The following is a 15,286-nucleotide window of genomic DNA, read 5'->3' as shown; positions in this document are numbered from 1 at the left end:
CTGTTATCAAAATAAGATTTACCACATGTGTCACAATGGAATTCTTTTTCCCCGATGTGTTGGAGTTTGTGTCTTTTTAAATTACTTCCAGAGATGTAAGATTTCCCACACAGATCACAAGAAAAAGGTTTTTCACCTGTGTGGACCCTTTTGTGGGCAACAAGTCCAACATTTCTCACAAAACCTTTCCCACAAATTTCACAGTGGAATTGTTTTTCTCCATCATGGACTATTTTGTGCGTTTTTAAATCACCATTATTAAAATAAGATTTCCCACAAGTTTCACAATGGAATTCTTTTTTACCAATATGTCGGAGTTTATGTTTTTTTAAATTAGAACTACCGGAGTAAGATTTCCCACAAAGATCACAAGAAAAAGGTTTTTCACCTGTGTGGACCCTTTTGTGGGCAACAAGTCCACCATTATTCAAAAAACATTTCCCACAAATTTCACAGTGGAATGGTTTTTCTCCAGTGTGAGTACGGATATGGTTAACAAGTTGAGAGTTCTGAGAATAAGACTTTCCACAAATTTCACAGTGGAATGGTTTTTCTCCAGTGTGAGTACGGATATGGCTAACAAGTTGATAGTTCTGAGAATAAGACTTTCCACAAATTACACAGTGGAATGGTTTTTCTCCAGTGTGAGTACGGATATGGTCAACAAGTTGAGAGTTCCGAGAATAAGACTTTCCACAAATTACACAGTGGAATGGTTTTTCTCCAGTGTGAGTACGGATATGGTAAACAAGTCGATAGTTCTGAGAATAAGACTTTCCACAGATTTCACATTTAAATTCCTTTTTCCCAGAATGAATCTTTTTGTGCCCTTTTAGATGACTGTTTGTGAAGAAATATTTTCCACATATTTCGCAATGGAATGGCCTTTCTCCAGTGTGAGTGCGGATATGGTAAATGAGTAGACAGTTCTGAATATAAGACTTTCCACATATTTTACAGTGGAATTTTTTTTTCTAGAGTGTAATTTGTTTGTGAGCATTTAAAGACTTTTAACAATGAATGTTTTTCCACATATATCGCAGTGAAAGGGTTTCTCCCCCGTGTGGCTACGTCTGTGGATAGAAGCTGATATTTATAATGCAACAATTTTCCACAATCTCACATTGAAATGGTTTTTTTCCCCGTGTGTTCTGTTTCAATTACTGAATTTACAAAGATTCACCATCAATTTCGCAATTAATATTTCTCTCCAACAGCTTCTTACCATGTGATAACAACATTCCTCAGCACTGGATATCTGTTTAAAACCCGATTCTAAATTCTCAGAAATATCTGTGTTAGAAGTGTCTGACAGATTACCGTCCTCCATATTAACTCCAGAGAAATTCTTAAAAAACAATGTTTGTGGTTATAATCTGTTGTGGTTTAGTTTCTTACGATATCCAAATCATGGGACTTTGTTTACACATGCAGGAAACATACAAAGTAAATATCTTTTCTCTGTAATTCCTCAGAATGGTTGTTGCTGGTTGGGAAGGATATCTACAAGCGCTACAGATATTGTAGATAAAAAGGTTTCTATGTCCATATTAAGAATTGGGGATAGAGTTAATAAAAATCCATAAAAGACCGGTTGCAGGTATTCTGGTAGAATCAGAATTTCTGTGGATGACAGGCTGTGATGGAACACTCAGCACAACTGTAAAAGAAGAAAATATAGAATTATATAAGATACGAGCAAAACGCCCCCTCCCCCCATCCAATGGACGGTGCTGAGTTGTCAAACATTTAAACCAAATTTTCTCAAAACAACTTGTCCGACCGTCCCATAGGCCTCCCCTTTGAGAAAAACTGATTTGACCTAAATTTGAGGCACCAGCAAAAGAAGAAATAAAGATAGACTTTTTTTCTATTCCAAAGAAAAGCGATTTTATTCACACAAATATGCAACCGAAGAGTTTAAAGTACCAGTAATGATAAGTCTGTTGACTGGGAGAACACAAACATGGTTTAACCCTTTTGTTACCAACCCGGCTGAAACCACCTCTAGCTCTGAGTACAAATGTCTTGTTTTCATAAGTTTTGAATTAAAATCTTCCACCAAACCTTAGTCACAATTTATGTTCCTAACACTAGCTGAATAATAACTAAGTTATTTTACTAAATTCTTTGTTATATTTAGAATAAATTGAAAGAAACACAGAGCATCTCAAAATAAATACAGTAACAAAAGGGTTAAACAGTAAGCTTGGCAGGAAAGAAACGTGCCTTTAAGCCGTACAAGAACAACAACAAATGGAAGGTGCGCCAACGTTGAAATTGTTTTATTAGGTTTGATCGTAGAGAAAAAATGCTATCAATACCAAAATCATCATCAATATACTTCATATAATAACAATATTGATAACCGATCCTTTCTCCACACCCACCTACACTTTTGAACTTTTACTTGTTTCAGTCATTTGACTGCAGCCATGCTGGAGCACTGCCTTTAGTCGAGCAAATCGACCCCGGGACTTATTCTTTGTAAGCCCAGTACTTATTCTATCGGTCTCTTTTGCCGAACCGCTAAGTGACGGGGACGTAAACACACCAGCATCGGTTGTCAAGCAATGCTAGAGGGACAAACACAGACACACATACATATATATATATATATACATATATACGACAGGCTTCTTTCAGTTTACCAAATCCACTCACAAGGCTTTGGTCGGCCCGAGGCTATAGTAGAAGACACTTGCCCAAGATGCCACGCAGTGGGACTGAACCCGGAACCATGTGGTTGGTTAGCAAGCTACTTATCACACAGCCACTCCTGCACCTTCGTTTACAATTCTGTCGTAAGGAAACGAAAAATACGTTTAATATTGATCTTATGGGCACAGTAAATGCTTTAAGGATTCAAAACGGTAGAGGAATAGGGGCCGAAAGCGGACGTGGTTCCTCCTGATGATGTCTTGAGATAACTGGATCCTATAAAGGAGCTGTTGTGGTAGCAGACCACGAAACACGGTTGTAATTCCCCATCTGAAGAGATCGACTTCAGTGTAGTCCTTTCGTATTTTTATGGTGTAGTTGAAAGGAAGATTAGTCAGTTATATCTAGCAGGTCGGGAGACCACGTAAAGTGCTTGTACATGTTGTCCCCGTGGGGACACAGTCATGACTACCCGTATGCCGAATAATATGTTGCCTATTGGGTAAAAGTAAGCTTGTAACTTTTCTATTGTTTATTTCAGTGGTTTTCAACCAGGGTTCCGCAAGAAGTTACAAAATTGCTAAAATCGGCAGTAATTTTTAATTCGCCTGTGCAGATATGTGTGCATAAGACTATTAAATTATTGCACAGCGGTTCCTCGAGCTAGTGGAATGTTTCCTTGGGGTTCCGCTCCAGACAAAAAGTTGAAAAGCACTGGTTTATTTCCGCAAAAACAACCTGTAAATAAAAAAATTGAAGGCGCTTTTCGTCCTCAGCCTGCGAACTACATATTTTGAGAGAATTCTAGTGAAAATTTTTACAATTTCAGGTGATTAGAAAAAAATCTAACGAAATCCGGCGACACAGAGAATACCTTAGACTTCAAAGTTACCTGAAAAGTCAAGAAGAATAAAAAAAATTTAATTACTAATTAGTTGGTGATTAAACATAAGTGAGAAACAGCCAATTAACGATGAAACGTAGTTTATGATGAAAATAAAATATTTAATCATCCAGGTGATGAAACCCCGACTTCGATACCTCATATCGGTCGTATTTAATTATCAATAAAGGTAAACGTTCACCCCAACAGGAGTTAATTACTACACGTGGTATAATTAAATTACCTGAAATATATTCTAAGTTCGATGTGTTGGTGATAGTCTTTCTTTCTTTCGCCTCAGTGATTACAACTGGTAATATTAATTAAATGTCCCTAGCTGGTATTAAATACAGCCGCAAAGACATTTCAGGTCGTTGGTAAATTGAAAGCACGTTGCTTAACGAAGTAATTATAGAAGGAACGGTGCGATTCAAATTGAGAAGAGCAATGAAGGGGAATACAAAAGTTAACTTGGCTTACATGAAACGAATAAGTTATCCCTTTTTAGAAGACGTCAGTTATTTAGCATCAACTTTTTCCTTTTAAAGTTATGTTTAGATTAGATTTCTATTTCTATGCGTTGACCACTGTATATAACGATTGTGAAAACAAAATAAAATATAATAGCATTTCCAAAATTTATATTCACAACATATATATACATATATATTTAAATATGCATGTATATATATACATGTAGATGTAGGTACGTACATATATGTTTGTATGTATGCATATATTTTATTTATGACACTATTGTATGACTGAGCGCCCTCGCGTCGATTCGATTCGTTTCGTTTCTTCTCTAAGCTGGTTTATATATATATATATATATATATATACATAATCAAATAGGGTAATAAAATAAATTATTATTACCAGTGGCCTAGCACAAAAGACGAGTTAGTCATTAGACTATATATTTTTTCGTATAGAAATATAATAAAAGGCTTCCAAATAAGGAAGCGTAGTGCTAGAAACACAAAAAGGGATAAATTCATGAAAGGAACGAAAATTAAAAACGTTTACCATCTCAGCTATATCCCAGACCGAATTTACCCCTTTTTGTGTTTCTAGCACTACGCTTCCTTATTTGGAAGCCTTTTATTATATATATATATAGTGACGCATATTTGCCATTTGAATATGGCTAACCCCTAAGGGTGGATGCTACTGTAGTTTTAGCCCCAGGAAGATATCTCCTCCAGCTGGCTATAACACACTATCTGTGTCCTCCAGATAGTGTGTCTATAGCCAGCTGGAGGAGATATCTTCCTGGGGCTAAAAACTACAGTAGCATCCACCCTTAGGGTTAGCCATATTCAAATGGCAAATATGCGTCACGATGTGTTTACCGCTACTGTTTAACTCGCTCTGAGATTTATCATTATATATATATATATATATATTATTATATATATATATATATATATATAATTTCAACAATTGAGGGTAAAATTAATTAATTATTAATCAATTTCACCAAGTATTCAGTATGCAAAGGGACCATTAAGGCGAATTCAAATTATTACATTATATAAAAGGGCTTAGTAAAATAAATTACTTTGCCACATCTGAACTCATTAGAAATAGTAGCTAAAAAAACTTTTTAAAACTATTTCTAATACTTAAAGAAAATCTCTCTCATATAGTGTTTGCTCAATTCCACTCACGAAAGTATGGGGGTAAAGACATAAAAAATCAAATGCAAAGGTATTTGAGAACGTACGTTTCTAGATTAGTCACTCGACATTTCTTTCTTCGAGTTGACTAATCTAGAAACGTACGTTCTCAAATAACCTTTGCATTTGATTTTTTAATGTCTTTACCCCCATATTTTCGTGAGTTGAATTGAGCAAACACTATATGAGAGAGATTTTCTTTAAGTATTAGAAATAGTTTTAAAAAAGTTTTTTTAGCTACTATTTCTAATGAGTTCAGTATGTGGCAAAGTAATTTATTTTACTAAGCCCTTTTATATAATATATATATATATAATATATATAACGCAGCATCTTCATTGATATAGACGGACTTCTGTTACAAAGCGTCGGCTTTATACCAGAGGCTCTTCATCGTATTTACGAACTTTATTCCAAATTTGTTTAGAATTAACATTAATTATATATTGTGTTACACTGCGTACAGTGTAAGGATATTCGAGGTTTTAGTGTTCACTTATTCGTTTCGGTAATTCTGTGAAGCCAAGTTATATTTTGTATCCTCTTTTATAACTGTTTGTATTAGCAAAGCACCCACATGGTCGAAGAACACAGCTAGAAATAGCAACCAAAACCTACATGGTCGAGGAATTGCTCGAAATAGTAACTAAAACCATCTCAAATCTGTCTTCCTCCTCCTCCTCATCATCATCATTTAACGTCTGTTTTCCATGCTAGCATGGGTTGGACGGTTCGACCTGGGTCTGGGAAGCCAGGAAGCCTTACACCAGGCTCCAGTCTGATCTGGCAGTGTTTCTACAGATGGATGCCCTTCCTAACGCCAACCACTCCGTGAGTGTAGTGGGTGCTTTTTACATGCCACTGGCACAGGTGCCAGGGGAGTCTGGCATCGGCCACGATCGGTTGGTGCTTTTAACGTGCCACCGGCACGGAAGCCAGTCAAGGCGGCACTGGCTTTGGCCACGTTCGGATGGTGCTTTTTATGTGCCACTGGCACAGGTATCACAACTACTATTTCCATTGATATTTATTTCGATGTTCACGTACTTGACTCAATAGGTCTCATCAAGCACAGCGGGATGTTCTGGAATCCAAGGTACTTTGAATGGGCAGGGGCTATGCGGAACTGGTGCAGGAAGCAGCCCGGGTCTTTGCAGTCGCTGTATATCTCCAGAGATCTCGGTCCTTCACCATTGCCTCTGTGAGGAAGGAAATAAAGCAAAGTTAACAATCAAAACATGCATTCTTTATTCCATCATAAAAACCTTTCCCAAAATCTTATGTTGGAATAAGAAATACATATTTTGATTGTTTGTCTTTATTTCCTTCATTTCAAACTGCTAAATGCAATTGTAGGATTAAAGACAAGAAAGGAACGATAACTGCAGTTGTAAACAAATTGACGCTGTGGTGATCTCATCCGTGTTCACAACATCATAAGCAGAAAGTGTAACCTCTCAAAAGAGCTGTTCTTCACTCCTGCTCCAGAGCGTCAGCTGTGGGGCCACTCCGAAAAGCTCTATCTGCAACAATTTCATCTCAATTGAAGGAGAGGGGCTTTCTCCGTCTGGGTTGCGGATCCGTGGAATAAGATGCCGACGACCGCTCGGTTCAAAGCCTCTCTTGACCAGAAATGGCCTGAACTCTTTACATGAACACCACCCTGTACATAACTCCCTGTCCCCCTACATGGCCTCACAACATCATAAGCGGAAAGTGTAACCTCTCGAAAGAGCTGTTCTTCACTCCTGCTCCAGAGCGTCGGCTGCGGGGTCACTCCGAAAAGCTCTATCTGCAACGATTTCATCTCAATCGAAGGAGAGGGGCTTTCTCCATCTGGGTTGCGGATCCGTGGAATAAGATGCCGACGACCGCTCGGTTCAAAGCCTCTCTTGACCAGAAATGGCCTGAACTCTTTACATGAACACCACCCTGTACATAACTCCCTGTCCCCCTACATCATAAGCGGAAAGTGTAACCTCTCGAAAGAGCTGTTCTTCACTCCTGCTCCAGAGCGTCGGCTGCGGGGTCACTCCGAAAAGCTCTATCTGCGACGATTTCATCTCAATCGAAAGGTGAAGGTGCTGACGACCGCTCGGTTCAAAGTCTCCCTTGACCACAAATGGCCTGAACTCTTTGCATGAACACCCTCCCTGTACATAACTCCATGTCCCCCTACATTGCCTTGCTTTTTGCTTTTTGAGCCAAAATTAACTAACTAACTAACTTTAAATTTTATTCCTACAAAACTTTGTCAAAACATTTAACCCCCTTAGTAAGTGCTGGTGGCATAAGAAACGCACCCGGTACACCCTGTAGAGTGGTTGGTGTTCAGAAGAGTATCCAGCCATAGAAACAATGCCAAAGCTAATACAGGAGCTTGACACAGCCCTGCGGCTCACTGGTTTCCTGTCAAAAACCGTCAAAGCGAACGTTAAATGACGGTGTGTGGGAGTTGTCTTTGTATTTGTTCCCTTCCCCACTGCTTGACAACCAGTGTTGATTCGTTTACATCCATGTAACTTAGCAGTTCAGCAAAAACTGAAAAGACGGAAACTGAAAAGAAGCCCGTCGTATATATGTATATATATATATATATATATATATATATATATAATATGCATGGGTGTGTTTGTGTGTCTGTGTTTGTCCCCCTAGCATTGCTTGACAACCGATGCTGGTGTGTTTATGTCCCCGTCAGATAGGTTGTACTATATAATCTGGGCAATTACACGGCCCTTTTATTAAACATAAATATAACTAATATTTGTTAAATATTATCAAATACTCTTTTACTTGTTTCAGTCATGTGACTGCGGCCATGCTGGAGCACCGCCTTTAGTCGAGCAAATCTTTGTAAGCCCAGTACTTATTCTATTGGTCTCTTTTGCTAAGTTACGGGGACGTAAACACACCAGGGGGACAAACACATACATATATATATATATATATATACGACGGGCTTCTTTTCAGTTTCCATCTACCAAATCCACTCACAAGGCTTTGGTCGGCCCGGGGCTATAGTAGAAGACACTTGCCCAATATGCCACGCAGTGGGACTGAACCCGGAACCATGGGGTTGGTTAGCAAGCTACTTACCACATGGCCACTCCTGCGCCTATTCACCTTTATTTCAAAACTTTGCTTACAAGTATTAAAACATTTTTGTGGAAATGACTTTATGTGGAAATCAACTAAAACAAAACAAAAAAAACCAATAAGTATCAACTTAACAACAAAAATGCCTAGAATTACAAACAAAACAAAAATATTATATAAAAAATATATTTATTCATTTAGGTATAGTTATTAAATTTCATCAGGATTGAAACCCCAAACTTCTTCGTCATGAGTGGCCACGTCATAGTAGTCGTTCAGCTCATCATCAATTATGCTATGTTCGTCTCTATTCTCACTCTCCGCCTTTTCCGTGATCGATCCAGCCAAATCCCCCCATACGTCACATTGTTTTCAGTGCCACCCATGGCATTTGTGATTTCACATTTTTTGAAGGACTTAACCCTTTCATTACCAACCCGGCTGAAACCGGCTCTGGCTCTGTAGTACAAATGTCTTGTTTTCATAAGTTTTGAATTAAAATCTTCCACCAAACCTAAGTCACAATTTATGTTCCTAACACTAGCTTAATGATAACTAAGTTATTTTACTAAATTCTTTGTTATATTTAAAATTAATAGAAAGAAACACAGAGCATCTCAACAGAAATATGGTAACAAAAGGGTTAACAAATGATTAATTTAACCCTTTTGATACCAACCCGGCTGAAACCACCTCTGGCTCTGTAGTACAAATGTCTTGTTTTCATAAGTTCTGAATTAAAATCTTCCACCAAAACTTAATCACAATTTATGTTCCTAACACTAGCTGAATGATAAACTAAGGTATTTTACTAAATTCATTGTTATATTTCAAATTAATTGAAAGAAACACAGATCATCTCAAAATAAATACAGTAACGAAAGGGTTAATAATTAGTTCTTCAGGGATACTATCCCAGGTTTTCTTCACCTATTCTACTACTAAGTGCTGAACCCAGGTCTTTTCAATGATCCACCCTTAGTAAATTCCTTTCCACTCACTCCGTGAGTGTATTGGTTCCTTTTTACATGCCACCTGCACAGGTGCCAGATGAGGCTGGCAAACGGCTACCATCCGATCGTGGCTGTTTGCCAGCCTGCTCTGGCACCTGTGCCGGTGGCACGTAAAAAGCACCCACTACACTAACGGAGTGGTTGGCATTAGGAAGGGCATCCAGCTGTAGAAACACTGCCAGATCAGACTGGGCCTGGTGCAGCCTTCTGGCTTCCCAGACCCCAGTTGAACCGTCCAACCCATGCCAGCATGGAAAGCGGACGTTAAACGATGATGATGATGATATATATATATATGCTCTCTCACACATACACACAAAGGATTGAGATGCCTGGTGCCTTGCTGTACCCAAAAAGACCCATACTCTGCAGCATAAGTGTGAAGACCGGTCCCTCTGGTGGCGTAACGCACACATGGCTGAGCCACACAAAAGCACCCAGTGCCACTCTGTAAAGTGGATGGCATTAGGAAGGGCATCCAGCCATAGAAACCACCTCAAAACAGACAGTAGAGCCTGGCGCAACCTTCTGGCTTCCCAGACCCCAGTTGAACCGTCCAACCCATGCTAGCATGGAAAACGGACGTTAAACGATGATGATGATGATCATCATCATCATCATCCAAAATGTCCACAATATTTGGATGTAAAAAGGCTTAAAACCTGCTTCATAACACTTTCTCTTACCCATGATAAACATTTGCAATTCTCTTTTACTCTTTTACTTGTTTCAGTCATTCGACTGCGGCCATGCTGGAGCACCGCCTTTTAGTCGAGCAAATCGACCCCGGGACTTATTCTTTGTAAGCCCAGTACTTATTCTATCGGTCTGTTTTGCCGAGCCGCTAAGTGACGGGGACATAAACACACCAGCATCGGTTGTCAAGCAATGCTAGGGAGACAAACACAGACACACAAACACACACATACATATATATATATATATATATATATATATACATATATACGACAGGCTTCTTTCAGTTACTGTCTACCAAATCCACTCACAAGGCATTGGTCGGCCCGGGGCTATTGCAGAAGACACTTGCCCAAGATGCCATGCTGTGGGACTGAACCCGGAACCATGTGGTTGGTAAGCAAGCTACTTACCACACAGCCACTAAAATTTTTAAACTAAAAACCAAAACGAATCAATGTTGTCAAAAAGACCATCACACAGACTTCTGGTTTCCGCTTTCGAGTAAACAAATGTCACAAAAATGTTTCTATAGGTGCAGGAGTGGCTGTGTGGTAAGTAACTTGCTTACCAACCACATGCTTCCGGGTTCAGTCCCACTGCGTGGCAACTTGGGCAAGTGTCTTCTACTATAGCACCGGGCCAACCGAAGCCTTGTGAGTGGATTTGGTAGACGGAAACTGAAAGAAGCCTGTCGTATATATGTATATATATATGTATGTGTGTGTGTGTGTGTCTGTGTTTGTCCCCCCAGCATTGCTTGACAACCAATGCTGGTGTGTTTACATCCCCGTAGCTTAGCGGTTTGGCAAAAGAGACCGATAGAATAAGTACTGGGCTTACAAAGAATAAGTCCCGGGGTCGATTTGCTCGACTAAAGGCGGTGCTCCAGCATGGCCGCAGCCAAATGACTGAAAGAAGTAAAAAAAAAAAAAAATAACAACTTGGAAACTAAAAAGCCCAGGGCATATACCTGGACTATTGATATGCTCCTGTCACCTTCAGATCCCTGTGATGTCGCATGGATAGGTCACACACCTGATTTATATAAAAATTTTTGTTGAAAAATATGTGCTCCGTTTGTAAGTATGTATAGTAGTTACTACATTTTATATATTTGTTTTGCAAGATTTTTTATGTGAAATTGTGTGTTGAAACAGATATTGTATTTCGGAATGGTCATTTTGCCAGTTTAGTCAATAAAAACACACGCACTATATATTTGGCTGACCGTTAGTAAGGAGAGACACACAAATAAGAAAGAAGAAAGCAAAGGACCACTGATGCGGTCACAGGAGTGTGACGAAAGAACTCTGGCCGAAATAAGATTAAGATTAATGTAAAAAATAAATAACACTGAAGCAAAGTAACACCAAATATATACTCTTTACTCTTTTACTTGTTTCAGTCATTTGACTGCGGCCATGCTGGAGCACTGCCTTTAGTCGAGCAAATCGACCCCGGAACTTATTCTTTGTAAGCCCAGTACTTATTCTATCGGTCTCTTTTGCCGAAAAAAGCAAACCGTCCAACCATGCTAGCAGGGAAAGCGGACGTTAAATGATGATGATGATGATATATATATATATATATATATATATATATATTATATATATATATATATATACATACATATATACGACGGGCTTCTTTCAGTTTCCGCCTACCAAATCCACTCACAAGGCTTTGGTCGGCCCGAGGCTATAGCAGAAGACACTTACCCAAGGTGCCATGCAGTGGGACCGAACCCGGAGCCATGTGGTTCATAAGCAAGCTACTTACCACACAGCCAAAATTTTTGTTGAAAAATATGTGCTCCATTTGCAAGTATATATAGTAGTTACTGTTCTGTATGAACACATCTATGTCTAGTCAATTCACCACTTTGAAAGAATGATGGTCCACAAATATCAGATTGGTTTTTCTCCAGTATGAATGCATTTGTGAGTAGTTAAGTTATCATTTCGAGAGAACAATTTACCACAGGTAAGACAGTGAAATGGTTTCTCACCTGTATGAATAAGTTTGTGCCTAGTTAAAGTCTTTCCAATGGAGAATGATTTACCACAGATGTCACAGTGATATGGTTTCTCTCCCGTATGAATACGTTTGTGTCCTGTTAAGGTATTTCTCTGAGAGAATGATTCTCCACAGATATCACATTGATACGGTTTCTCTCCTGTATGAATACGCTTGTGAGAAATTACCTCAATATTTCGAGAGAATAATTTACCACAGATATCACAATAATATGGCTTCTCCCCTGTATGAATGTTCCTGTGGCTTGTTAAATCATAATTTCGAGTGAAAGATTTACCGCATGTATCACACACATATGGCTTCTTCCCAGAATGAATCCGTTTGTGAGTAGTCAACTCATAATTACGAGAGAATGATTTATTACAGACATCACAATGGAACGGTTTCTCTCCTGTATGAACACGTTTGTGGCTAATTAAATGTTGATTTCCGTAGAATGATTTACCACAGATATCACAGTGGTATTGCTTGTCACCTGTATGGATATATTTGTGAATATTTAAGCTATACGTACGAGAGAAAGATTTACCACAGATATCACAGTGATATGGTTTCTCCCCTGTATGAATACGTATGTGAGTAATTAAGTCACCGCTTTGAGAGAAGGATTTACTGCAGACATCACACTGATATGGCTTCTCTCCTGTATGGACACGCTTGTGAGTCGTTAAGAAATGACTCCGAGAAAATGATTTGTTACAGATTTCACAGTGAAATGGTTTCTCTCCTGTATGAATACGTTTGTGATTAACTAAGTGCTGATTTTGGGAGAATGACTTACTGCAAACATCACAGCAAAATGGTTTCTCTCCTGTGTGAATGCGTTTGTGAGTCGTTAAGTTTCCTTTTTGAGAAAAAGACTTTTTACATACATCACAATGATAAACGTTTACTAACTCTTTCGGCATTTTTACAGGAAAGAATAAGTTCTTTAACTTTACACCTCAGTAATTTTCCCGCAGTTCTGTCTCTTTTACAAAAAATGTATGCAAACTTTCCTTGTTTTTACGTTTATAGTTTCCTTCCAACAAATATTCCTTCAGCTATGTTTCCATCAACTGTAATCTCTGCATCATGAAAATTTCAATAATTTTTCTTCTTTCACCAAAATATATATCTTCTAGTTTAGTTGTTATAAATCATTCCTGACAAATATTCCTTCAGCTACGTTTCCATCAACTGTAATCTCTGCTGTAATTTGGAAACGTTGCAATCTCCTTTGTAAATTGAATCCAAGTTTATTTAGAATGCAAGATTATCTCGTACAGGTTCCAGAGAGCAAACACAGAGAAGTGTTGTTTATAATCTCACCCAAGAGGAAATATTTCACCTCAGCTTCATATTAAACGAGGTTATATCAATTCTGTATAAAAATTCCTTCCTTTAGTCTTTAAAAGATGATGAATATATTCTGGTGAAGTTTCTGTTGTAACAATTCTATTATTCCATTATTCTGAAACAACAGAAATAATATAAATAGAGAATACATTTAAACCGTAGAAATGGCAACAGCGAATATTTCCTACATTTCTGTACAGATAATTATAGATACTCTTTTACTTGTTTCAGTCATTTGACTGTGCCATGCTGGAGCACCGCCTTAATCGAGCAACTCGACACCGGGACTTATTCTTTTGTAAGCCCAGTACTTATTCTATCAGTCTCTTTTGCCGACCGCTAAGTAACGGGGACATAAAAAACACCCAGCATCGGTTGTCAAGCAATGCTAGGGGGACAACCACAGACACACAAACATATACACACATACATATATATATATATATATATATATATATATATATATATATATATATATAGATACACATATACGACACATATACGACACACACATGCATATATATACATATATACAATGGGCTTCTTTCAGTTTCCGTCTACCAAATCCACTCACAAGGCATTGGTTGGCCTGAGACTATAGTAGAAGGCACTTGCCCAAGGTGCCACGCGGTGGGACTGAACCCAGAACCATGTGGTTGGTAAACAAGATACTTACCATACAGCCACTCCTGCCATATATATATGTGTATATATATAGTAAGAATTTACGAAAAAAAACCCCAAAAGATGAAGATGGGTGTGTAAACAACAAACAGATGTATTAGTTTAATGCTCTGGAAGTAAGAAAGTCTTTTATGTTTCAAGCCTACGCTCTTCAGCAGAAAGTCCATAACATCATGAGTGAGCGCCTTTCATCTACTCTGCAGAGCTGATCACATACACACACACACACACACATTAATACCGAAACGTTGCTTATAAACATTTTCTTGTTAATATTTAGATGTGGGTAAAGTGGCAAGTGGGCAGAAACGTTAGCCCGCCGGGTGAAATACTTAGCAGTGTTTTGTCTGTCTTTACGTTCTGAGTTCAAATTCCGCTGAGGTCGACTTTGTCTTTCATCCTTTCAGGGTTGATAAATTAAGTACCAGCTATGTACTAGGGTCGATCTAATCGACTGGCTCCCTACCCCCAAATTTCGGGCCTTGTGCCTAGAGTAGAAAAGGATATTTAGATGTGGGTAGCACGCCGGACAAAATTCTTAGTGGCATTTCGTCCGTCTTTACAATCTGAGTTCAAATTCTACCGAGGGTTGATTTTGCTTTTCATTCTTTCAGTGTCGATGAGGTAAGTACCAGTTGAGCACTGGGGTCGATGTAATCTACTGACCCCCTATACGCAAATTTCTAGCCTTGGGCCTATATAGTTATGAAAAGATATTTAGATATGGCTTACGGCCATATCACGTTGAAAGCACCGGTTCTCGTCTGATCACCGAAGTTAAGCAACGTTGAGCCTAGTCAGTACTTAGATGGGTGACCGCTTGGGAAACCTAGGTGCAGTAAGCATAGAACTATATGGCGGTGCCCCAGCATGGCCACAGCTTGTGAGCTGAAACTAGATAAAATAAAATAAAAATAAAAATAAAATAGATAGGCGCAGGAGTGGCTGTGTGGTAAGTAGCTTGCTTACCAACCACATGGTTCCGGGTTCAGTCCCACTGCGTGGCATCTTGGGCAAATGTCTTCTGCTATAGCCCCGGGCCGACCAATGCCTTGTGAGTGGATTTGGTAGACGGAAACTGAAAGAAGCCTGTCGTATATATATATATATGTGTGTCTGTGTTTGTCTCCCTAGCATTGCTTGACAACCGATGCTGGTGTGTTTACGTCCCCGTTACTTAGCAGTTCGGC

At 38.8% G+C, this 15,286-nt stretch overlaps 2 protein-coding genes and 1 non-coding gene across 3 annotated transcripts; 1 reads left to right on the top strand and 2 right to left on the bottom strand.

Moving 5' to 3' along the window:
• Positions 1-5: 5 nt before the first annotated feature.
• On the bottom strand, positions 6-1,228 carry LOC115232239 (zinc finger protein 239-like; the record flags this gene model as incomplete). Its single annotated transcript, XM_036500307.1, has 2 exons — positions 1,184-1,228; positions 6-974 (listed from the first exon to the last, which is right to left on the bottom strand). Coding segments are annotated over exons 1-2 (1,014 nt in total), but the record flags the coding sequence as incomplete, so codon positions are not given.
• Positions 1,229-10,976: 9,748 nt separating this feature from the next.
• LOC118762064 (zinc finger protein 98-like) lies at positions 10,977-12,982 on the bottom strand. Its single transcript, XM_036500308.1, has 3 exons — positions 12,856-12,982; positions 11,851-12,609; positions 10,977-11,107 (listed from the first exon to the last, which is right to left on the bottom strand). Exons 1-2 carry the CDS (start codon positions 12,980-12,982, stop codon positions 11,945-11,947), a joined length of 792 nt encoding a protein of 263 aa, XP_036356201.1. The 3' UTR covers positions 10,977-11,107; positions 11,851-11,944.
• A 1,840-nt stretch (positions 12,983-14,822) lies between these two features.
• On the top strand, positions 14,823-14,941 carry LOC115232240. The gene has a single exon (XR_003883623.1). It is a non-coding gene; the product is annotated as a 5S ribosomal RNA (ribosomal RNA).
• Positions 14,942-15,286: the final 345 nt, after the last annotated feature.

Source organism: Octopus sinensis, unplaced genomic scaffold (genome assembly GCF_006345805.1).
Source record: "Octopus sinensis unplaced genomic scaffold, ASM634580v1 Contig20124, whole genome shotgun sequence".
In the NCBI taxonomy this organism is placed as follows: Eukaryota; Metazoa; Mollusca; class Cephalopoda; order Octopoda; family Octopodidae; genus Octopus; species Octopus sinensis.
Note: the sequence above shows the minus strand (reverse complement) of the source record. Positions and strands in the feature narration are given on the sequence as shown.